Source organism: Oncorhynchus mykiss, chromosome 25 (genome assembly GCF_013265735.2).
Source record: "Oncorhynchus mykiss isolate Arlee chromosome 25, USDA_OmykA_1.1, whole genome shotgun sequence".
NCBI classification, from domain to species: domain Eukaryota; kingdom Metazoa; phylum Chordata; class Actinopteri; order Salmoniformes; family Salmonidae; genus Oncorhynchus; species Oncorhynchus mykiss.
In genome coordinates, this window is record NC_048589.1 from 26,502,567 (window position 1) to 26,527,649 (window position 25,083).

Consider the following 25,083-nt stretch of genomic DNA (forward strand, 5'->3'; position numbering starts at 1 on the left):
GAGGGAGGGGGAATCTGTTCATGTGGAGAGCAGCATTGTTGCTAAGCAGCAGAAGAGCAGGCGGTGAGAGGAAAGGGGGGGTTCAGTGAGTGAGCAACTGAGGGTGTCGCCATGGTAATTTGGCATCCGAGTGTTGCGGTCTGTGACCTGAGCTACACGGACGAGAAACCGTGAGGCTAGTCACTCTAACACCAAGCCACCCAGAGAGATAACAAACGCTCCACTTAAATGCCACCACACAATGTGTGCCATTAGCCTGCACCTCTTCATAATTTAACACGTTCCAGCCTTGGCTGCATCACAGAATATGACTCCAATGATGAGAACTGTGTACACAGACAAAACATTTGTTCAGAGTTTTTTGTTCAGTTTCATTTATTCATCAAAGGTCTGACATTAATTGATTTAGCTGAAAGTGACCTTGTGCTGTAGCCCAGCCGAGAGCCACGAGACGAGTCACTTTGACATGGGCTGGAGGGTACTCTGGAGCCTCGTTTGGGCCTGTATTGGATTTAGCCTAGTCTTTCTCTACATAAGCTGGACTGGCCTAGTGACATGTCTGCCAAGTAGTGTTTTGGGAGGGATGTCTGGTTTTCCCCTTATAATCTGAAGCTCTGAGCCCATGCAGACATCAATGGCCAGCCAGGTTTCTTGGTTTCTGGAACCTCTTAACCTGCTGTGTGTGTAGCGTGTAGGACCCTCTTATCAGCCCACATCCTGCCCAGCAGGGTTCAGCACCCCCACCAAAACGCCACAGTCTTCCTCTCACCCCGACACCGCACACCCCACAGCCAGTCACACACATGCATAATCACACAGTCGACACATACATACACACTCAAAGGCTGACATACTGCACAAATTGCATACACCCCCCACCCTCCTTGCAGAACCCTGTTTAGGTGCAACATTTGACAGGTGTTTGAGAACGCAAAACCACATCTGTTTTGTACTGCACGATATCTGCTGAGGGGGATGGGTGAGCCTCTCCATCTTAAATAGATATAGGACTTGTAGAAATGTAGTGTTTGGTGCGATTTGAACTCAACCAAGTATTTGAGAGGAGGTGGGGTGCCATAGTCCTGGAGAGATTAAACAAGTAAACCCCAAATGTGGGTCAAATGGCACCTGTCATGTTCTAGTCTGGTTGTTTGGTTGAGGAGAAAGCGTACGGGAGAGAAGCCCCAGTAGAATCCTTGTAGAGCAGGGCTGAGCAGCATTACGAGGTTGCATTCTAGGGATGAGTCATCATCCGTAACACTGAAGAACTCATACACAATCCCACTCTCTACCCTCCTCTCTCCCTCTCTAACACACATCTGAATTACTTTTTCTTGGGATGCTTCACAATGAAATGATGTGAACATGCAGATGCTTGGACCTGGGAGTCTTTGAGTCACTGATACAATGCACAAACAGCAGGCCAGCACCTTCGCCTGTGTGTGCCTGGGAGGGTGGAACCGCGTGGAGCTCGTATGTTGGTCCTGAGCCAGGTCACCCCCCACCATCTCCACATCTCTGGGGTCAGATCGGAACCAGATTGGCACCCACGCATGCCTTTTGAATGGAGGGGCTCAGCACAGCACTTTAAAAGGAAGCCCAAGTCTGGTTCCAATTTCATCCCCCTAACTCCCTCTCTCGCTCTCTCTCTCTCTCTCACACACACACACACACACACACACACACACACACACACACACACACACACACACACACACACACACAGCTGTCATCTGGCATTTTAAATTCTGGCCTGCATTTCTCCAGCTGGAGTTGGTTTATGACATTCCCTCAGCAGATTTGTTGGCTGTGCTCTCTCTCTCTCACACACATGCACACACACTCACGTATGCATATGCTCACATACACACACTTTTTTTTATTTTTCCCTGTTCTGTTCTTTCTCTTCTTTCCCCTCACACACACACACACACACAGTATTTTAGCAGTCTGAGGGGGAGAAGAGGGTAAAAAGAGAAAGAAGGGGGGTGGGGGGGTCAAAGGAAGCATCTCTTAGCAACCACAGGACAGTAATTACTGTAGCAGCAGCTGGGAGCAAACCAGATTTCCGCTGTGTGTTAAAATACTGGCGTGGGCTACTTTACACACAGCACTGACTAACCAGAGCCAGCAGCCTCCTCCACACGCAGTCAGCGAGGCAGTGTGAGTGAGCGAGGCAGTGTGAGGCCTGAATGAGGAACGGTGTGTTTCAAATACAAAGTATATGCTTATCTGTGTGAGAATATGCATCTTTGTGTTACTGCGTATAAGTTTGTGTACCAATATGTGTGAGAGAATTTGTGTGCGACTGCATGTCTAAGTGTGTGGCTGTGTGTATGTGCGCAGATGCGAGCTCCATGCTTGTGTGAGTGCTGAAATGTGCTGGCCATCATTAAGAACTCACCATTAGGCCTGTTCTACCTCTCCACCACACCGGTTCTACCTATCCTCTCCTCCATACCGGTTCTACCTATCCTCTCCTCCATACCGGTTCTACCTATCCTCTCCTCCATACCGGTTCTACCTATCCTCTCCTCCATACCGGTTCTACCTATCCTCTCCTCCATACCGGTTCTACCTATCCTCTCCTCCATACCGGTTCTACCTATCCTCTCCTCCATACCGGTTCTACCTATCCTCTCCTCCATACCGGTTCTACCTATCCTCTCCTCCATACCGGTTCTACCTATCCTCTCCTCCATACCGGTTCTACCTATCCTCTCCTCCATGCCGGTTCTACCTCTCCTCCACACCGGTTCTACCTATCCTCTCCTCCATACCGGTTCTACCTATCCTCTCCTCCATACCGGTTCTACCTCTCCTCCGCACCGGTTCTACCTCTCCTCCGCACCGGTTCTACCTCTCCTCCGCACCGGTTCTACCTCTCCTCTCCTCCGCACCGGTTCTACCTATCCTCTCCTCCGCACCGGTTCTACCTCTCCTCCGCACCGGTTCTACCTATCCTCTCCTCCGTACCGGTTCTACCTCTCCTCTCCTCCGTACCAGTTCTACCTCTCCTCTCCTCCATACCGGTTCTACCTCTCCTCTCCTCCGGTTCTACCTCTCCTCTCCTCCGGTTCTACCTCTCCTCTGCACCAGAGCTCATAGTCCATTGTTGTCACCTAATAGGCTGGTGGGTGAATGTATACATGTATTTGTGTGTGTTATAGTTCTCAACAGTACAGTTTACTAGGATTTGTCATCAATAAAATGCCTGTGAGAACACATGGGAGGCTGAAAGGAACTCTTGAGTTCTCAACAGAAGGGGCTTGAGTCATCTCATATCACAGGCAAAGGCACAGGGAGAAATGTGTTCTCTGGGCGCTACCTGGTGGACAAATGTGGGACAAATATAGTTAGAATATCAATGGTGTCTGTAGCTAATGTGAGTCAGTGATATGCATCTTATACCTACTTGTGAAATATAATAATGGTGTCTTGTATAATTAAGGTGAAATGTGAAAAATGAATGATATAGAAGTTTTGTCGTTGTGTTGCAGCCCCTGTGTGAGGCGCTGCCCTCCATCTGTACGCCAATGAAGGAGCCCTTTTCCCCCCTGAGTGTCCACAATGTGGTGTCCACTGAACCCTACCGGGGCTGCTACGTCCGCGCTCAGCCCTTTGACCAGTTTCACTCCAGCAACCACCACTACCTGCCGCCTCAGGTCAGTACCAAACACCTCTAGACTGGAAGTCTTCACGGGTACAACAGACCTGGAATTCTGAGATCCGACTTTTTATCTGTCAGCCAATTGCAACTCAATAAAACATAAGTAATGTCCAGCTAAAAGTGGTTCCCGCCACTCGCCTCACATGCTCCTGCTGCTGAGGAGAGAGACAGACAGGGAGCGAGTGAAAGGAGCTTTGGCCTAGGCCATTGTTGATTGTGAAGATGGCCTTTTTAACCTCTAGTGACTCCCAAACCCGCATGCGGGAGCGTAATCATTGCCTGAAACTAATTCAACTATTCATGAAAATCACAAATTAAATATATTGAGAAACTGCTTAGCCTTTTGTTAATCACCCTGTCATCTCAGATTTTCAAAATATGCTTTACAGCCAACGCTAGACAAGCATTTGTGTAAGTTTATAGATAGCCTAGCATAGCATTATGCCCTGCTAGCAGCAGGCAACCTTGTCACGGAAATCAGAAAAGCAATCAAATGAAATCGTTTACCTTTGATGAACTTCGGATGTAGATGGTAGATGGCCAAAGTTCATTTTTTCCCGAAATATTATTTTTGTAGGCGAAACAGCTCCGTTTGTTCTTCACGTTTGGCTGAGAAATCGCCTAGAAATTGCGGTCACCACAACGCCAAAAAATATTCCAAATTAGCTCCATAATATCGACAGAAACATGGCAAACGTTGTTTAGAATCCATCCTCAAGGTGTTTTTCTAATATCTATTCGAAAATATATCTGTCGGGACAATTATTTTTTCTCTAGGACCGATTGGAGTAATGGCTACCTCTGTACTTTACGCGAGAATCTCTCTCGGAGCCACCATGTGACCACTTACGCAATGTGCTCGCCTACGGCTATTCTTCAACAGAAATGCGTAAAACTACATCACAATGCTGTAGACACCTTGGGGAATACGTAGAAAGCGTAAGCTCGTACATTCACAGTCAAATAGGGAGTCATTGGAACGCAGCGCTTTCAAAACCTGGGGCACTTCCGGATTGGATTTTTCTCAGGCTTTCGCTTGCAACAGTTCTGTTATACTCACAGACAATATCTTTACAGTTTTGGAAACGTTAGTGTTTTCTGTCCAAAGCTGTCAATTATATGCATATTCTAGCATCTTGTCCTGACAAAATATCCCGTTTAAAACGGGAACGTTTTTTTTTTCCAAAAATGAAAATACTGCCCCTAGAGTCGCAACAGGTTTTAATTGAAGTTAAAAGAGAAAGAGTATAGTGAAAAGAAGCCAACAAGGGGTGTAGAAAAGGCCCATGGAGTTGGTGGAATACTCCTTTAATTCATTGCCATTTACTCAGCTGGGCCAGGGGCGCTTTAATTAGGTCAGGTGGAAATGTCCGACAGATCTCAACTCCATAAAAGGAGGAAATTGCCATCGCCTGATCTCGCTGCTTTCTCTTCCTTAACTCCATCTGATCCAGAAGTTCTGTGCGTCCATGAATCCACCACAGACTACTCAGTAAATATACCACTTTATGGTTAAAGGAATTCCTGCCTCAGTCTCATCCATTCCTCTGTCACCTGACACGTGACCACCTGTTCACCTTCACTGTCAGTCATCCTACCTGTCCAGCTACTCACACGGATTCCACTAATCTTTCAATGGTCCTTCGAGCAGGATGATGACTGAACCAAAGACAGGTGAAAAGGAAATGGAGGCGGAGAGGGAAGAATTGTCTCCACTGGAAGGAAGAAGAGGGGAGGAGAGAGCAGCTGAGGGAAAGGTTTTGGAACAAAGGAAATATCCAGGAGCTAAGCCTAAACCAACAAAGGCTTCATCCTCAACCACCAGCAGCAACAGAAGAACCAGGCAAGCACCTGGGTATCTTAAGGATTATGTGGTCGAGTTTCCGACATCAAAGGGCAAGCCCACCAGAGCTCAAAGTGTTGATGGATCAACTATACGTTTCAGCCATCAACCATCCCCTCTGAGCCAAGGACCGGAAACATCTCGTCACCCCGACTGAGCCTATACGAGCTGGACCAGAAGGAGGGCCCATTGCTGTCCATACATCCTTGGGTTGGGCTGTGCAAGGTCCATCCCATCTACTTCTCTCCACCCAAGCTGTACAGTCACAGCAAGTCCTCTTCACCAGGAGCAATCCAGATGCAGCCACTGACCTCCTTCGGAATGTTGAGATGCTCTGGAAGATGGACACATTCTCCAACCGGAAGCTACAGGAGGTCACTCGCTCGAAACATGACTCCTATGCATTAGACCTCCTGGAGAAGAGCACCACCACCACTGAAATGGATGGCGTTCGCAGGTATGCAACCCCACTGCTACGGGTGCCCAACCATCCTCCTCTGGCAACCACGACACAGGCTGTACTCCCACTACTGCGTGGAACGGAGCGACGCCTGGTGAAGAATCCTGAGCTTGCAGAAGTTCATAACCGAGATATTCATAACCTTGTGAAGGCAGGCTTGTCCCAACCAGAGAACGAGTGGCCGACAGCCCCCAGGCGTACGGCCCCTCCGCAACCAACTGAAGCTCATGAGTTAAGGAGGTCCGCCCAATGCTACAGCATTTCTACGGAACCAACAACGGCTCTCCCTGACCTAACACAATCCCAAACACTGCCGGATCTGATCACCGCCACAAACCAGACCTCAGATGGGGTGGCTTCTATACCTACCTCCCTCGCGGCAGAGACACTACTCCTCCAGCAAGCACAAGCAGTTAGCTTCCCTGAGGAGTTAAAAGCTCTGAAAGCCGGTAGGGAAGTGGCTAAGGACAGCCGTCTTCTCTCTCTTGCCCCAGAATATGATCCAATCCTTGGAGTGATCAGAGTCGGAGGGAGGCTGCGCCAAGCAGAGGTTTTGGACCCAGATGCCATCCACCCAATTATCATTGACTCCAAACCCTTGGGATATCTCTCTGCAGACATCGCTGACCCCGATCCGGTTACACCGACTATGCTCTTGATGGGACGCCGAGATGCATCACTTCTTCAAGCCATGTATGCTGATACCAACCTCATAGGCAGACGCCGGTGGCGACACAGCCAAATCTTAGCTGACCATTTTTGGGCCCGATTCATTCGGGATTACCTACCAAGTCTACTGCACAGAGGGAAATGGCGGAGAGAAATGGCCAGCCTGGAAACTGGCCAAGTAGTAATGATGGTGGACCCTCAGCTGCCTCGAGCCTCCTGGCCGGTGGGCCGTATAACTAAGACTATGCCTGGGACCGATGGTCGTGTTAGATCAGTGGAGATCCAGGTGAAGAACCGGACATATATCCGGCCAGTTGCCCGACTAATTCCTCTCCCTGAGATGACAGAGGACGGGGAGCAATGAGCCTTTTTTGAGGAGTGTGGAATTTAACAAATTTCCGGGGTGGCTGTAGAAAAGGCCCATGGAGTTGGTGGAATACTCCTTTAATTCATTGCCATTTACTCAGCTGGGCCAGGGGCGCTTTAATTAGGTCAGGTGGAAATGTCCGACAGATCTCAACTCCATAAAAGGAGGAAATTGCCATCGCCTGATCTCGCTGCTTTCTCTTCCTTAACTCCATCTGATCCAGAAGTTCTGTGCGTCCATGAATCCACCACAGACTACTCAGTAAATATACCACTTTATGGTTAAAGGAATTCCTGCCTCAGTCTCATCCATTCCTCTGTCACCTGACACGTGACCACCTGTTCACCTTCACTGTCAGTCATCCTACCTGTCCAGCTACTCACACAGATTCCACTAATCTTTCAAGGGGAGTGTTTTAAGTTAATGTTGTAGTGGACAAAGATGAGAAGAACGTTGATGTGGCCTAATGGACTCAAATCAAATCAAATTTATTTTATATAGCCCTTCGTACATCAGCTGATATCTCAAAGTGCTGTACAGAAACCCAGCCTAAAACCCCAAACAGCAAGCAATGCAGGTGAAGAAGCACTTTATAAAATCTTTATACTCTCTTTGGATAATTCATTCCAATCATTTAAAAGTTAACAGCAGGTATGGACTCTGTGCTTCTCGCTATTTGGGTTTGAGGCAATTTTCAAACTTTAATTTAATTGTGTTTATTATCATTTGTTTTATTATTATTATTATTGTAGACTTATGAATCTAAAATTAACTTTAATTTTGTACTCTGTATTTTATTTTAAGATGGGTTAAAAGTAGGTATGTTAAAAATGTATTCTATTGCTGAACGGGTAGGGCGGAGAGGAAGAACGGGTAAGGCGGAGAGGAAGAACGGGTAAGGCGGAGAGGAAGAACGGGTAGGGCGGAGAGGAAGAACGGGCGGGGCGGAGAGGAAGAACGGGCGGGGCGGAGAGGAAGAGCGGGCGGGGCGGAGAGGAAGAGCGGGCGGGGCGGAGAGGAAGAGCGGGCGGGGCGGAGAGGAAGAGCGGGCGGAGAGGAAGAAGAACGGGCGGGGCGGAGAGGAGGAAGAACGGGCGGGGCGGAGAGGAAGAGCGGGCGGAGAGGAAGAGCGGGCGGAGAGGAAGAGCGGGCGGAGAGGAGAGGAAGAGCGGGCGGAGAGGAGGCAAAGCACGGCTAGAGAGGAGAGGAGGCAAAGCACGGCTAGAGAGGAGGCAAAGCACGGCTAGAGAGGAGAGGAGGCAAAGTTCGGCTCGAGAGGAGAGGAGGCAAAGAACGGATAGAGAGGAGAGGAGGCAAAGAACGGCTAGAGAGGAGAGGCGGCAAAGAACGGCTAGAGAGGAGAGGAGTCAAAGAACGGCTAGAGAGGAGAGGAGGCAAAGAATGGCTAGAGAGGAGAGGAGGCAAAGAACGGCTAGAATGGAGAGTAGGCAAAGAACGGCTAGAGAGGAGAGTAGGCAAAGAACGGCTGGAGAGGAGAGGAGGCAAAGAACGGCTGGAGAGGAGAGGAGGCAAAGAACGGCTGGAGAGGAGAGGAGGAACGGGTGGAGAGGAGGCAAAGAACAGGTAGAGAGGAGGCAAAGAACGGCTGGAGAGGAGAAACGGGTGGAGAGGAGAAACGGGTGGAGAGGAGGAACGGGTAGAGAGGAGGCAAAGAACGGCTGGAGAGGAGAGGAGGAACAGGTGGAGAGGCGGAACAGGTGGAGAGGAGGAACGGGTGGAGAGGAGAAACGGGTGGAGAGGAGAAACGGGTGGAGAGGAGAAACGGGTAGTGAGGAGAGGAGGAACGAGAGGAGAGGAGAATGGGTGGAGAGGAGAAACGGGAGGAGAGGAGGCAAAGAACGGGTGGAGAGGAGAAACGGGTGGAGAGGAGAAACGGGTAGAGAGGAGAGGAGGCAAAGAACGGCTAGAGGAGAGGAGGCAAAGAACGGCTAGAGGAGAGGAGGCAAAGAACGGCTAGAGAGGAGAGGAGGCAAAGAACGGCTAGAGAGGAGAGGAGGCAAAGAACGGCTAGAGGAGAGGAGGCAAAGAACTGCTAGAGGAGAGGAGGCAAAGAACGGCTAGAGAGGAGGAAAAGAACGGCTGGAGAGGAGAGGAGGCAAAGAACGGCTGGAGAGGAGAGGAGGCAAAGAACGGCTGGAGAGGAGAGGAGGAACGGGTGGAGAGGAGGCAAAGAACAGGTAGAGAGGAGGCAAAGAACAGGTAGAGAGGAGGCAAAGAACGGCTGGAGAGGAGAAACGGCTGGAGAGGAGAAACGGCTGGAGAGGAGAAACGGCTGGAGAGGAGAAACGGGTAGAGAGGAGGCAAAGAACGGCTGGAGAGGAGAGGAGGCAAAGAACGGCTGGAGAGGAGAGGAGGAACAGGTGGAGAGGCGAGGAGGAACAGGTGGAGAGGAGGAACGGGTGGAGAGGAGAAACGGGTGGAGAGGAGAAACGGGTAGAGAGGAGAGGAGGAACGAGAGGAGAGGAGAATGGGTGGAGAGGAGAAACGGGAGGAGAGGAGGCAAAGAACGGGTGGAGAGGAGAAACGGGTGGAGAGGAGAAACGGGTAGAGAGGAGAGGAGGCAAAGAACGGCTAGAGGAGAGGAGGCAAAGAACGGCTAGAGGAGAGGAGGCAAAGAACGGCTAGAGAGGAGAGGAGGCAAAGAACGACTAGAGAGGAGAGGAGGCAAAGAACGGCTAGAGGAGAGGAGGCAAAGAACGGCTAGAGGAGAGGAGGCAAAGAACGGCTAGAGAGGAGGAAAAGAACGGCTGGAGAGGAGAGGAGGCAAAGAACGGCTGGAGAGGAGAGGAGGCAAAGAACGGCTGGAGAGGAGAGGAGGCAAAGAACAGCTGGAGAGGAGAGGATGAACGGGTGGAGAGGAAGAACGGGTGGAGAAGAGGCGAAGAACGGGTGGAGAGGAAGCAAAGAACGGGTAGAGAGGAGGCAAAGAACGGCTGGAGAGGAGAGGAGGAACGGGAGGAGAGGAGAAACGGGTGGAGAGGAGAGGAGAAACGGGTGGAGAGGAGAGGAGGAACGAGAGGAGAGGAGGAACGGGAGGAGAGGAGGAACGGGTGGAGAGGAGAAACGGGTGGAGAGGAGAGGAGAAACGGGTGGAGAGGAGAGGAGAAACGGGTGGAGAGGAGAGGAGAAACGGGTGGAGAGGAGAAACGGGTGGAGAGGAGAAACGGGTGGAGAGGAGAGGAGAAACGGGTGGAGAGGAGAAACGGGTGGAGAGGAGAAACGGGTGGAGAGGAGGCAAAGAACGGGTGGAGAGGAGGCAAAGAACGGGAGGAGAGGAGGCAAAGAACGGGTAGAGAGGAGAGGAGGCAAAGAACGGGTAGAGAGGAGAGGAGGCAAAGAACGGCTAGAGGAGAGGAGGCAAAGAACGGCTAGAGAGGAGAGGAGGCAAAGAACGGCTAGAGAGGAGAGGAGGCAAAGAACGGCTAGAGGAGAGGAGGCAAAGAACTGCTAGAGGAGAGGAGGCAAAGAACGGCTAGAGAGGAGGAAAAGAACGGCTGGAGAGGAGAGGAGGAAAAGAACGGCTGGAGAGGAGAGGAGGCAAAGAACGGCTGGAGAGGAGAGGAGGAACGGGTGGAGAGGAGGCAAAGAACAGGTAGAGAGGAGGCAAAGAACAGGTAGAGAGGAGGCAAAGAACGGCTGGAGAGGAGAAACGGCTGGAGAGGAGGAACGGGTAGAGAGGAGGCAAAGAACGGCTGGAGAGGAGAGGAGGAACAGGTGGAGAGGCGAGGAGGAACAGGTGGAGAGGAGGAACGGGTGGAGAGGAGAAACGGGTGGAGAGGAGAAACGGGTAGAGAGGAGAGGAGGAACGAGAGGAGAGGAGAATGGGTGGAGAGGAGAAACGGGAGGAGAGGAGGCAAAGAACGGGTGGAGAGGAGAAACGGGTGGAGAGGAGAAACGGGTAGAGAGGAGAGGAGGCAAAGAACGGCTAGAGGAGAGGAGGCAAAGAACGGCTAGAGGAGAGGAGGCAAAGAACGGCTAGAGAGGAGAGGAGGCAAAGAACGACTAGAGAGGAGAGGAGGCAAAGAACGGCTAGAGGAGAGGAGGCAAAGAACGGCTAGAGGAGAGGAGGCAAAGAACGGCTAGAGAGGAGGAAAAGAACGGCTGGAGAGGAGAGGAGGCAAAGAACGGCTGGAGAGGAGAGGAGGCAAAGAACGGCTGGAGAGGAGAGGAGGCAAAGAACAGCTGGAGAGGAGAGGATGAACGGGTGGAGAGGAAGAACGGGTGGAGAAGAGGCGAAGAACGGGTGGAGAGGAAGCAAAGAACGGGTAGAGAGGAGGCAAAGAACGGCTGGAGAGGAGAGGAGGAACGGGAGGAGAGGAGAAACGGGTGGAGAGGAGAGGAGAAACGGGTGGAGAGGAGAGGAGGAACGAGAGGAGAGGAGGAACGGGAGGAGAGGAGGAACGGGTGGAGAGGAGAAACGGGTGGAGAGGAGAGGAGAAACGGGTGGAGAGGAGAGGAGAAACGGGTGGAGAGGAGAGGAGAAACGGGTGGAGAGGAGAAACGGGTGGAGAGGAGAAACGGGTGGAGAGGAGAAACGGGTGGAGAGGAGAAACGGGTGGAGAGGAGAGGAGAAACGGGTGGAGAGGAGGCAAAGAACGGGTGGAGAGGAGGCAAAGAACGGGTGGAGAGGAGGCAAAGAACGGGAGGAGAGGAGGCAAAGAACGGGTAGAGAGGAGAGGAGGCAAAGAACGGGTAGAGAGGAGAGGAGGCAAAGAACGGGTGGAGAGGAGGAAAATAACGGGTGGAGAGGAGTAACGGGTGGAGAGGAGAGAGGAACTAATAGAGGGGAGAAAGAACGAGGAGAGTAGAGGAAGAACGAGAGAAGTGGAGAGGAAGAACGGATAGAGAGGAGGCAAAGACCTGGTAGAGAGGTGAGGAGAGGAAGAACGGGTAGAGAGGAGAGGAGAGGAACGGCTAGAGGGGAGAGAACGGGGAGAGGAGATGAAGAACAAGAGGAGAGGAGAGGAAGAACGGGTAGAGAGGTGAGGAACTGCTAGAGGGGAGAAAGAACGAGAGGAGAGGAGAGGAAGAAGGAGAGGAGAGGAAGAAGGAGAGGAGAGGAAGAAGGAGAGGAGAGGACGAAGGAGAGGAGTGGAGAGGAAGAACGGGTAGAGAGGAAGCAAAGAACGGGTAGAGAGGAGAGGAGAGGAAGAAAGGGTAGAGAGGAGAGGAAGAACGGGTAGAGAGGAGAGGAAGAACGGGTGGAGAGGAGAGGAACGGCTAGAGGGGAGATGAAGAACAAGAGGAGAGGAAGAACGGGTAGAGAGGTGAGGAACTGCTAGAGGGGAGAAAGAACGAGAGGAGAGGAGAGGAAGAAGGAGAGGAGAGGAAGGAGAGGAGAGGAGAGGAAGAGGGAGAGGAGAGGACGAAGGAGGAGTGGAGAGGAAGAACGGGTAGAGAGGAAGCAAAGAACGGGTAGAGAGGAGAGGAGAGGAAGAAAGGGTAGAGAGGAGAGGAAGAAAGGGTAGAGAGGAGAGGAAGAACGGGTAGAGAAGAGAGGAGAGGAAGAACAGGTAGAGAGGAGAGGAGAGGAAAAACGGCTAGAGGGGAGGAAGAACGAGAGGAGAGGAGAGGTAGGAGGAGAGGAGAGGTAGAACGAGAGGAGAGGAGAAGAAGAACGGGTAGAGAGGAGAGGAAGAACTGGTAGGGAGAAAAAGATAAATAATTACAGTACACAGTACCGGGACAATGTGCAGGTGTTCGAGGTAACTGAGGTAGATATGTAAATATACAGTGCATTCAGGAAGTATTCATAGCCCTTGACTTATTCCACATTTTATTGTTACATCCTGAATTCAAAATGGATTAAATAAATTAAAAATATCACCCCTCTACACACAATATCTTATAATGACAAAATTAAAACAGGTTTTTAGACATTTTAGTTAATTTATTGAAAATTAAATCAGAAATCTAATTTTGACATATTTTTTCACACCCCTGAGTCAATACTTTTTAGAAGTACCTTTGGCAGCGATTACAGCTGTGAGTGTTTCTTGGTAAGTCTCTTAAGAGCTTTCCACACCAGGATTGTGCAAAATTTGCACATTCTTCAATAAATTCTTCAAGCTCTGTCAAATTGGTTGTTGATCATGGTTAGACAACCATTTTCAGGTCTGGCCATAGATTTTCAAGTAGATTTAAGTCAAAACTGTAATTTGGCCACGCAGGAGTATTCACTGTTTTCTTGGTAAGCAACTCCAGTGTAGATTTGGCCTTGTGTTTTAGGTTATTGTCCTGCTGAAAGGTGAATTAATCTCCCTGTGTCTGGTGGAAAGCAGACTGAACCAGATTTTCCTCTACGATTTTGCCTGTGCTTATCACCATTCCTTTTTTTATTATTCTGAAACTCCCCAGTCCTTAACGATTACAAGCATACCCATAACATAATGTGGCACCTTAATTGAGGTGGACGGCTCGTGGTAATGGCTGGAGTGGAATTAAATACATCAAACACACGCATCCCTGATGGGCCCATTTGTTGTGGCAGATGTGTTGTTGCCTACAGTCACCACCTGGGGGCCGCCAGTCAGGAAGTCCAGGATCCAGTTGCAAAGGGAGGTGTTCATTCCCAGGGTCCTGAGCTTAGTGATGAGCTTGGAGGGCACCATGGTGTTGAACGTTGAATTATAGTCGAACAGCATTCTCACGTAGGTGTTCCTCTTGTCCAGGTGAACATAGATAGGAACTCTGTGTGGCTAGGCCTAAGCTTATCTTCCTTTTTTATATATATATTTTTAAATATTAATATCATACAGTGGACACCTGGACTGATACGCCTATATGCATGCAATGCCCTGGCGCATATAGCACTCATCTCTCTGACAGCTGAGCCGTGAGGTGGACAATTTATTGTTTTAGGAAAGTAAAAACCAATATAACAATAGGCTATAAAGTTTTTCATATTCTACACATCGAAAATTACAACGTTTTATTTTATTTGTTATAGGCAGGTTTTAAGGACACAACTGTTGATCATTTGGCCAATATCACTTGTTTATTGATGGCGTTGGCAGCGTTCAGTCTGAGGTTTCTTTCTGCTCTCGGATCTTGACTGGTCTTCGGATCCAGATCGGGAGGCGTTTGTTTGGGTCTGTTTCTCCACGGGCCTTTTCAGAACATGTCTGACAGTCCTCGGGTTCATTCGGAAACGGGTCTCCATTTTTATAAAGTTAATTTATTCATATCAGGTCAGGTGGGAATGCCACTTTCCATTCCCTAAGTTGGACCCGTGACCCACTCACTATATTACAGTATATGAATAGCCCTGTATTACCACTGGAGATTAAGCCTCCATGTTAGATCTAGTTTAATAAGGTATACTAATTCTGAATAATGTACTACATGACATGGAAGGACAGTAAAGATCATTCACAATGCATACTCAAATAAATAAAATATATACTGACACTGCTAGAATGTCTGTGTTCTCTGAACTGAATTCAATAAAATAACACTGTCTCCATCAGGTGTCCTTCAAGTCTACGCGCCATGTGAGCTTTCACATGGATGAGGAGGAGATTGTAAGGATCAACCCTCGTAAGGATGTTCTGATTCGCGGCTACGAGGACTACCGCCACCCAGTCATGTGGAAGCAGGAGGCAGAGCGAGAGGACCCTGACTTCCCTGCCCTATTCCACAAACTGGACAGCAAGAAGTGTGAGTACCTCTTCCCCGAGGGGCCGGGCATGGAGTCCCACTCAGGCCCTGGGAGTATGGGCATGGGCACAGGACTGGGGCTAGGGCTGGGTAAAGACTCCTCCAAGGTGCAGCCCTCACCACTGCTCAAGTCCAAAAAAGGGCGGCGGAGGAGGGAAGATGGGGAGCGTTCTCGCTGCATCTACTGCCGGGAAATGTTCAACCATGAGGACAACCAGCGGGGCCAGTGCCAGGATGCTCCTGACCCCATCAAGCAGTGCATCTATAAAGTCAGCTGCATGCTGTGTGCTGAGAGCATGCTGTACCACTGCATGTCCGACTCGGAGGGAGACTTCTCGGACCCGTGCTCGTGTGACACGGCTGACGAGCAGTTCTGCCTGCGCTGGCTGGCCCTGACGGCACTGTCCTTCATCGCTCCCTGTATGTGCTGCTACCTGCCGCTGAGAGCCTGCCACCACTGTGGGGAGGCCTGCAGATGCTGCGGGGGCAAGCACAAGGCCGCTGGGTGACCTGACTGAACTCTGACCCCTCACCTGGGATGACCTACCCACAACACAGCTAGCTGACACAGGAAAGCGGAAAAAAGCTGGGTATTCAAATGCCGGCAACCTTGTTTTTCATTCACCTCAGAGGGGGTGACATGTTGTTGTAGACGCCGGGCTCTGGAGGTCTTTTGTGTCCTTCGACGCAGAGAGCAGCGGAAGACTAACCTTGTGCTTTACGGGCTCTGAGCGTGAAGTAGAGTTCAGGAGCTGAACGTGAGGAGAAGGCATTGAGACTAGCAGACATGGAAATATTATTAAACAAACACACTTACTCACACTCGTACATAATACACACAACAACCAGGCCACCATGTCACTCTCCCTACAAGTAATGTGTAACTTTATGAAGGAATATTGTCTTTTGTACAGAGAGCAGCAACTACACAACAACAACAGCAAAAAAGTAAAAATTTGTGCATACAGAAAACAAACTTGAAGTCTGCTAAAAGGGATATGTTGTTGTGAACTTGTAGTTGGTTAACATTGGCAGGTCCTTTATGACTCGAGCGTTCGCTGACGGTGTAATTGTTAGAGAAGGTGCACTAGAAATGTTTATCCCCCTTCACACAATTCTAATGGTACATTAACCTTAAGACCATTCTTATTGAGTCATTTAACAGTTGCTGTGGTGGATGTGTACGTGTTTCCTTATTTTTCCTATTCATCAAATGTTGAACAAAAAAAGAAGGTAACACCTTTTCATCTTTTGCTGGTACAGTCTGACATAGCTAGATGTTAGAATGATTTCCTTGTTTTGGTAAGGTGATTTGGACCACTTAATTGCATTCCAACATAAAGTGATCAATTCCATGAGCAGGATGGAAAATATGGTAATGTCTTCTGCAATCCTCCATCCCCCGAACTAGTCAAGAATTAATGTTAGCACTTCTTGACTCACCTTCCATGAGACCAAAATGTCACAATTCCAGGTACTTTACCGGATTTTCTATTTTGACTCCATCACATCTTCGCTTCATGGTAAAACTGTTGTTTTTTTATTTAAAGCTGAAGATTTTCTCAACCAGCAAGTTTTTCTGTTTAATGTTGGTGAGTAAGGGGTCTTGAGTGCCCCTTTGTTGAACAAGGCACTTAAATTAGACTAGTTTGGGGAAAACCTTTTGTTTTTATTAGTCTGAAACTAGAAATTACCAACTAAAACTCAAATGTTGTGTGCAAAAAGCCAACCTTGAAAGCACTGGTCTCCAAGCTTTGGTTACAGCACCATCTTCAAATTTCAAAAGTACTTGATGTCTGTCCCCTTGTGATTTGAAGCATTTGTAACGAGTCAAATGTACTACTGTTAAGTCATTTTGCAGCTTGTCCACGGTAAGTCAGAGAATACATAGTTTAACATTTGCCCAGTCATGAATGAACAGGTACCTCATTTTAAATGTCAAAGGGCATTTGCCTATAGGTAATTATAGCATATGGATATGATTGTTTGTTACACACTATATGTGCGTAGGTCTTCATATGCAGTGAGATGTCAAGCACAGTGATCATAGAAACTGATAACTATGTTGACTCGTTGTTACAAACCTGACTTTGTTGAAAGCTGATGGGGAGATGCAGTATGAAGGTCTTTGTTGAAATCCATGTTTCACTCCGAGGAACATAGCCACAATAACTGTAGACATACCTCTGGTTGTATTCATTTGATGCTGCGTCTTTAAAAGACAGAATGTTATTGCTAATTCCACTGTTTTAAGAAATCTGTCTGCCTGTGTTCCGGAATCGTTTTTGAGAACAAAGAAATTGGTTTCTTTGATCATTTAGGCCAGCGGTGTCAGTCATTCCACGGAGGGTTGAGTGTCTGTGGGTTTTTGTTTTTTTCCTTTCAATTAAGACCTAGACACCCAGGTTAGGGGAGTTTCTTACTAATTAGTTCATCAATCAAGTACAAGGGTGGAGCAAAAACCCTCAGACACTCCATGGAATGAGTTTGACACGTGATTTAGACAAAATCGTTATCAAAAGGATTTAAAATCACCCCTATTTAAAAAGCTTGTCATTACAGCCCTGTACTGTAACCAATAGATATGCACACCATCCCCCGGACCACCCCTTCTTGAGAAGGACGTGGCAACCCTGTCGTCGCCAGACTGGATGGGGGCAGTCAACTTCTTCCATATCCCTCTCTTATGCCCCATGCGAGGTACCAACCAACACCCTTTACTTTCTATGCAAACTGTTGGCCATGAGAAACACATAGACCTCTCCACACTGAGTCAGTGACAGGACACTTTACTAACGCTATGTAGACGTTACCCCAGGTACTAAACTCCAAGCACCTATAAATAAGTAACACTATATTTAAATACCGGATCAGAATCCCATTTTGTTTTTTGGAAATTAAAAGAGAGCTGTATTTGTCATTGCTGTCAGCATATACTGTAGCTTCAATTGACAGCATTATGTACATAGGTCACCTTTTAGTATTACTTCACATTGAAAGTGGAGGGCGTTCATGATGGAAATGACAATTAAGCTTTTAATGGAGTTTCATTCTAGTTTTCTATGAAGGGAGGAAGGCTAGAATGCTAACATGGTACAGTAGTGGCAGTCCACTTATTTAAAAAAAAAAAATATATATATATATATATATATATATATATATATATATATATATATATATATATATATATATATATATATATATATATATATATATATATATATATATATATATAAAGCTGCTAGATACAATCACTCATTTTTTTATTGATTTGAGAGAAAAGTCAGCACCTAGTTCCTATGGCCGCATATAACCGTGTGTGTGCGTGCTCGTTTGGTTGGTTTATCAATGTTTTTATTCTCCCATATTGTAATTTGGATTGCCCTGCATATTTCAAGCTGAACCCAAGATTAGATGAACCTGATTTAAAAACTTGCTGGCTGAGGAGTAAAGTGTAGGACGTACATTCATACAAGTTTAGCTGAGAGATACTGAAATCATCTGTTTCATTCTGCATTAACCAGCACAGTGTAACTTGCTATCATGTACTGTATTATATATGCAACATGTTTGTCTGCTTTAATATAGTTATGTTTTACCTGTCAGTTAACTTTGCATAAGACTTCAGTTCTTAACCACTGCTGCTAGTCTTTTATTCTTCTTTCAGTCTTGGAAAGTGTGCATATTTTTGGAATGCTTAAAAATGTACATTCTTGACTTTGTCTGCGTTTAAAAAGAAATGCCTATATAAACGTGTTCAGTGTATTGCTTAAAAGGGTTTCTTTTCACAGCAGTTGAGTGGTTACTTTTCAATTCTCCAATGCTTTGGTGCACTGATGATGAATGTAGGTTTTCTTTCTTACAGCGCTTGATGATGTAACATTTCTGTGATTAGTTCTAAATTGTGTAAAACATTTGTGTTTTGTAAATTGCAGTATAAATGGTACTCTTAATTCTTCTGTGAACACTGCCTGTTTCCTTTCTTTCTCATGCCTCTTTTCTATCAGTTTCTTAGTGCCATTGGCTTCACATCCTGACAACCTTGAAAAAGTGCCTCACGTCCATCATAGTTTCCGTCTAAAACTTAACAGCTCTTGTTCTGGTTATATTGGTTTATATATGTCTAGGTATTTCTACCATGGTTTGAAAATTCCAAGTATATGATGTAAAATGTATAGTTCAATAACTCATGTCATAGTTGTATTTTCTTCATACAGATGTAACTTGTTACTTTTCATAAATATATAATGTAAATATGCATACACTTGTAATTTGTCATATCAAATAACATTATCATAATAAAATGGTGAGTTTTAATCTTGTGGGATTCTTTTGAAGACTTCATTCGTTCTCTTTCCTCCTCAGGTTTCCTTATGATCCGAGGGGAGTCCATAGTGTTATATTAATATGGTGGAGACTTTACATATGCACTGTGCAACCAAATTGTACATACAGTGCTTTGCGAAAGTATTCGGCCCCCTTGAACTTTGCAACCTTTTTGCCACATTTCAGGCTTCAAACATAAAGATATAAAACTGTATTTTTTTGTGTAGAATCAACAACAAGTGGGACACAATCATGAAGTGGAACAACATTTATTGGATATTTCAAACTTTTTTAACAAATCAAAAACTGAAAAATTGGGCGTGCAAAATTATTCAGTCCCCTTAAGTTAATACTTTGCAGCGCCACCTTTTGCTGCGATTACAGCTGTCAGTCGCTTGGGGTATGTCTCTATCAGTTTTGCACATCGAGAGACTGACATTTTTACCCATTCCTCCTTGCAAAACAGCTCGAGCTCAGCGAGGTTGGATGGAGAGCATTTGTGAACAGCAGTTTTCAGTTCTTTCCACAGATTCTCGATTGGATTCAGGTCTGGACTTTGACTTGGCCATTCTAACACCTGGATATGTTTATTTTTGAACCATTCCATTGTAGATTTTGCTTTATGTTTTGGATCATTGTCTTGTTGGAAGACAAATCTCCGTCCCAGTCTCAGGTCTTTTGCAGACTCCATCAGGTTTTCTTCCAGAATGGTCCTGTATTTGGCTCCATCCATCTTCCCATCAATTTTAACCATCTTCCCTGTCCCTGCTGAAGAAAAGCAGGCCCAAACCATGATGCTGCCACCACCATGTTTGACAGTGGGGATGGTGTGTTCAGCTGTGTTGCTTTTACGCCAAACATAACGTTTTGCATTGTTGCCAAAAAGTTCAATTTTGGTTTCATATGACCAGAGCACCTTCTTCCACATGTTTGGTGTGTCTCCCAGGTGGCTTGTGGCAAACTTTAAACGACACTTTTTATGGATATCTTTAAGAAATGGCTTTCTTCTTGCCACTCTTCCATAAAGGCCAGATTTGTGCAATATACGACTGATTGTTGTCCTATGGACAGAGTCTCCCACCTCAGCTGTAGATCTCTGCAGTTCATCCAGAGTGATCATGGGCCTCTTGCCTGCATCTCTGATCAGTCTTCTCCTTGTATAAGCTGAAAGTTTAGAGGGACGGCCAGGTCTTGGTAGATTTGCAGTGGTCTGATACTCCTTCCATTTCAATATTATCGCTTGCACAGTGCTCCTTGGGAGGTTTAAAGCTTGGGAAATCTTTTTGTATCCAAATCCGGCTTTAAACTTCTTCACAACAGTATCTCGGACCTGCCTGGTGTGTTCCTTGTTCTTCATGATGCTCTCTGCGCTTTTAACGGACCTCTGAGACTATCACAGTGCAGGTGCATTTATACGGAGACTTGATTACACACAGGTGGATTGTATTTATCATCATTAGTCATTTGGGTCAACATTGGATCATTCAGAGATCCTCACTGAACTTCTGGAGAGAGTTTGCTGCACTGAAAGTAAAGGGGCTGAATAATTTTGCACGCCCAATTTTTCAGTTTTTGATTTGTTAAAAAAGTTTGAAATATCCAATAAATGTTGTTCCACTTCATGATTGTGTCCCACTTGTTGTTGATTCTTCACAAAAAAATACAGTTTTATATCTTTGTTTGAAGCCTGAAATGTGGCAAAAGGTCGCAAAGTTCAAGGGGGCCGAATACTTTCGCAAGGCACTGTATATACAGTGGGGAGAACAAGTATTTGATACACTGCCGATTTTGCAGGTTTTCCTACTTACAAAGCATGTAGAGGTCTGTAATTGTTATCATAGGTACACTTCAACTGTGAGATACGGAATCTAAAAAATCCAGAAAATCACATTGTATGATTTTTAAGTAATACATTTGCATTTTATTGCATTACATATGTATTTGATCATCTACCAACCAGTAAGAATTCCGGCTCTCACAGACCTGTTAGTTTTTCTTTAAGAAGCCCTCCTGTTCTCCACTCATTACCTGTATTAACTGCACCTGTTTGAACTCGTTACCTGTATAAAAGACACCTGTCCACACACACAATCAAACAGACTCCAACCTCTCCACAATGGCCAAGACCAGAGAGCTGTGTAAGGACATCGGGGATAAAAGTATAGACCTGCACAAGGCTGGGATGGGCTACAGGACAATAGGCAAGCAGCTTGGTAAGAAGGCAACAACTGTTTGTGCAATTATTAGAAAATGGAAGAAGATGACGGTCAATCACCCTCAGTCTGGGGCTCCATGCAAGATCTCACCTCGTGGGGCATCAATGATCATGAGGAAGGTGAGGGATCAGCCCAGAACTAAACACGGCAGGACCTGGTCAATGACCTGAAGAGAGCTGGGACCACAGTCTCAAAGAAAACCATTAGTAACACACTACGCCGTCATGGATTAAAATCCTGCAGCGCACACAAGGTCCACCTGCTCAAGCCAGCGCATGTCCAGGCCCGTCTGAAGTTTGCCACTGACAATCTGGATGATTCAGAGGAGGAATGGGAGAAGTTCATGTGGTCTGATGAGACAAAAATAGAGCTTTTTGGTCTAAACTACACTTGTCGTGTTTGGAGGAAGAAGAAGGATGAGTACAACCCCAAGAACACCATCCCAACCGTGAAGCATGGAGGTGGAAACATCATTCTTTGGGGATGCTTTTCTGCAAAGGGGACAGGACGACTGCACTGTATTGAGGGGAGGATGGATGGGGCCATGTATCGTGAGATCTTGGCCAACAACCTCCTTCCCTCAGTGAGAGCATTTAAGTTGGGTCGTGGCTGGGTCTTCCAGCATGACAACAACCCGAAACACACAGCCAGGGCAACTAAGGAGTGGCTCTGTAAGAAGCATCTCAAGGTCCTGGAGTGGCCTAGCCAGTCTCCAGACCTGAACCCAATAGAACATTTTTGGAGGGAGCTGAAAGTCCGTATTGCCCAGCGACAGCCCCGAAACCTGAAGGATCTGGAGAAGGTCTGTATGGAGGAGTGTGCCAAAATCCCTGCTGCAGTGTGTGCAAACCTGGTCAAGAACTACAGGAAACGTATGATCTCTGTAATTGCAAAACAAAGGTTTCTGTACCACATATAATGTTCTGCTTTTCTGATGTATCAAATACTTATGTCATGCAATAAAATGCAAATTAATTACTTAAAAATCGTACAATGTGATTTTCTGGATTTCTGTTTTAGGTTCTGTCTCTCACAGTTGAAGTGTACCTATGATTAAAAATTACAGACCTCTACATGCTTTGTAAGTAGGAAACACTGCTGATTTTAGCAGGTTATCAAATACTTGTTCTTCCACTGTGTATATACACTGCTCAAAAAAATAAAGGGAACACTTAAACAACACAATGTAACTCCAAGTCAATCACACTTCTGTGAAATCAAACTGTCCACTTAGGAAGCAACACTGATTGACAAATTTCACATGCTGTTGTGCAAATGGAATAGACAACAGGTGGAAATTATAGGCAATTAGCAAGACACCCCCAATAAAGGAGTGGTTCTGCAGGTGGGGACCACAGACCACTTCTCAGTTCCTATGCTTCCTGGCTGATGTTTTGGTCACTTTTGAATGCTGGTGGTGCTTTCACTCTAGTGGTAGCATGAGACGGAGTCTACAACCCACACAAGTGACTCCGGTAGTGCAGCTCATCCAGGATGGGACATCAATTGCGAGCTGTGGCAAGAAGGTTTGCTGTGTCTGTCAGCGTAGTGTCTAGAGTATGGAGGTGCTACCAGGAGACAGGCCAGTACATCAGGAGACGTGGAGGAGGCCGTAGGAGGGCAACAACCCAGCAGCAGGACCGCTACCTCCGCCTTTGTGCAAGGAGGAGCACTGCCAGAGCCCTGCAAAATGACCTCCAGCAGGCCACAAATGTGCATGTGTCTGCTCAAACGGTCAGAAACAGACTCCGTGAAGGTGGTATGAGGGCCTGACGTCCACAGGTGGGGGTTGTGCTTACAGGCCAACACCGTGCAGGACGTTTGGCATTTGCCAGAGAACACCAAGATTGGCAAATTCGCCACTGGCGCCCTGTGCTCTTCACAGATGAAAGCAGGTTCACACTGAGCACGTGACAGAGTCTGGAGACGCCGTGGAGAACGTTCTGCTGCCTGCAACATCCTCCAGCATGACCGGTTTGGCGGTGGGTCAGTCATGGTGTGGGGTGGCATTTCTTTGGGGGGCCGCACAGCCCTCCTTGTGCTCGCCAGAGGTAGCCTGACTGCAATTAGGTACTGAGATGAGATCCTCAGACCCCTTGTGAGACCTAATGCTGGTGCGGTTGGCCCTTGGTTCCTCCTAATGCAAGACAATGCTAGACCTCATGTGGCTTGAGTGTGTCAGCAGTTCCTGCAAGAGGAAGGCATTGATGCTATGGACTGGCCCGCCCGTTCCCCAGACCTGAATCCAATTGAGCACATCTGGGACATCCATCCACCAACGCCACGTTGCACCACAGACTGTCCAGGAGTTGGCGGATGCTTTAGTCCAGGTCTGGGAGGAGATCCCTCAGGAGACCATCCGCCACCTCATCAGGAGCATGCCCAGGCGTTGTAGGGAGGTCATACAGGCACATGGAGGCCACACACACTACTGAGCCTCATTTTGACTTGTTTTAAGGACATTACATAAAAGTTGGATCAGCCTGTAGTGTGGTTTTTCACTTTAATTTTGAGTGTGACTCCAAATCCAGACCTCCATGGGTTGATACATTTGATTTCCATTGATCATTTTTGTGTGATTTTGTTGTCAGCACATTCAACTATGTAAAGAAAAAAGTATTTAATAAGAATATTTCATTAATTCAGATCTAGGATGTGTTATTTTAGTGTTCCCTTTATTTTTTTGAGCAGTATATGTATATATATATATATACACACACACAGTACCAGTCAAAAGTTGACACGCCTACTCATTCAAGGGTTTTTCTTTATTTTTACTATTTTCTACATTGTAGAATAATAGTGAAGACAAACTATGAAATTACACATGGAATCATGTAGTAACTAAAACAAGTTTTAAACATATTAAAATAGATTTTAGATTCTTTAAAGTATCCACCCTTAGCCTTGAAGACAGCTTTGCACACTCTTGGCATTCTTTTCTGATATGGACACCATTTGTCTTCAACCCTGTAATGGACGCTATGGAAGTAGTCTGAATATGATTATTAAAGACATTTGTAATAAAATCAACATTTTTGTATTAATCATATGTCCCTCAAACTAATTCAATAATTACAAGTATAAAATCTCACTTTTGCTATCTTAATTTATCAAAAGTATTGTTTCACTTCAGAATTTGAACTAAAGTCAATATTCTCATGATTGCTCTAAACATTTCAGACTGAGCTCAAACATCAAATTCATATTTCATAACCTTTACAAAATGTATGACAACATTGTCATGTAACAGGGTTGAGAGTGAGATCAATGATTGTCTCATGATGCTTTGGTGAGAAAGTATTGGCATCAGGTACAACTACTTTAACCCTCCCACAAAATGAATGCTTACGAACAATTGCCCCCACCCACAACTTCTCACCTGAATGTATTTTTTTTATTTGAAGGGGTTGGACAAAGGCCGTATTTGGAGTTGAGCTTCCCTTTAACCAGGGATATTTTTCAGGTATTAGGCTATCCCTAGCTCGTGGTAACTTGTACTCATGTTATTTTTCATTGAGCAAATATCAAAACTGGTAAGCGGGATGGTTTTATTATAGTACCAATTCCTTCCCTTCGAGTGAAATGCATTGGATAAGGTTTTCCCATGTGAAAGTCACATATACTATAATAGTATTTTGTTGAATTACCTGACAGATAGTTATGGTTAAATAGTAAATTGATAGCATTATCTATCTATAGATCATGGGCCATGGCATAACACAAATGAAACATTTTCATTCAAATAAATGAATGGTAAATTATATTTCAGAATGGGATGTCACCTTTTCAAAGTGCGCTTTTTGATTGTATTATTTATTATACTTTTTTAGTCCACGGAAGATGTGACAA

The 25,083-nt window shown here is 46.4% G+C and overlaps 1 protein-coding gene across 2 annotated transcripts in view; it reads left to right on the forward strand.

The window, feature by feature from the left end:
• The window catches only part of LOC110505710 (sprouty-related, EVH1 domain-containing protein 1), an 83,269-nt gene extending 65,452 nt beyond the window's left edge, over nt 1-17,817 (forward strand). For both annotated transcript variants that reach the window (XM_021585101.2, XM_021585100.2), the window contains 2 exons: nt 3,501-3,665; nt 14,500-17,817. In XM_021585101.2, the coding sequence (XP_021440776.1) occupies nt 3,501-3,665; nt 14,500-15,198 (864 nt within the window). In that variant the 3' untranslated portion in view covers nt 15,199-17,817. The remainder of the gene's footprint in view (nt 1-3,500; nt 3,666-14,499) is intronic.
• The last annotated feature ends 7,266 nt before the right edge of the window (nt 17,818-25,083 follow it).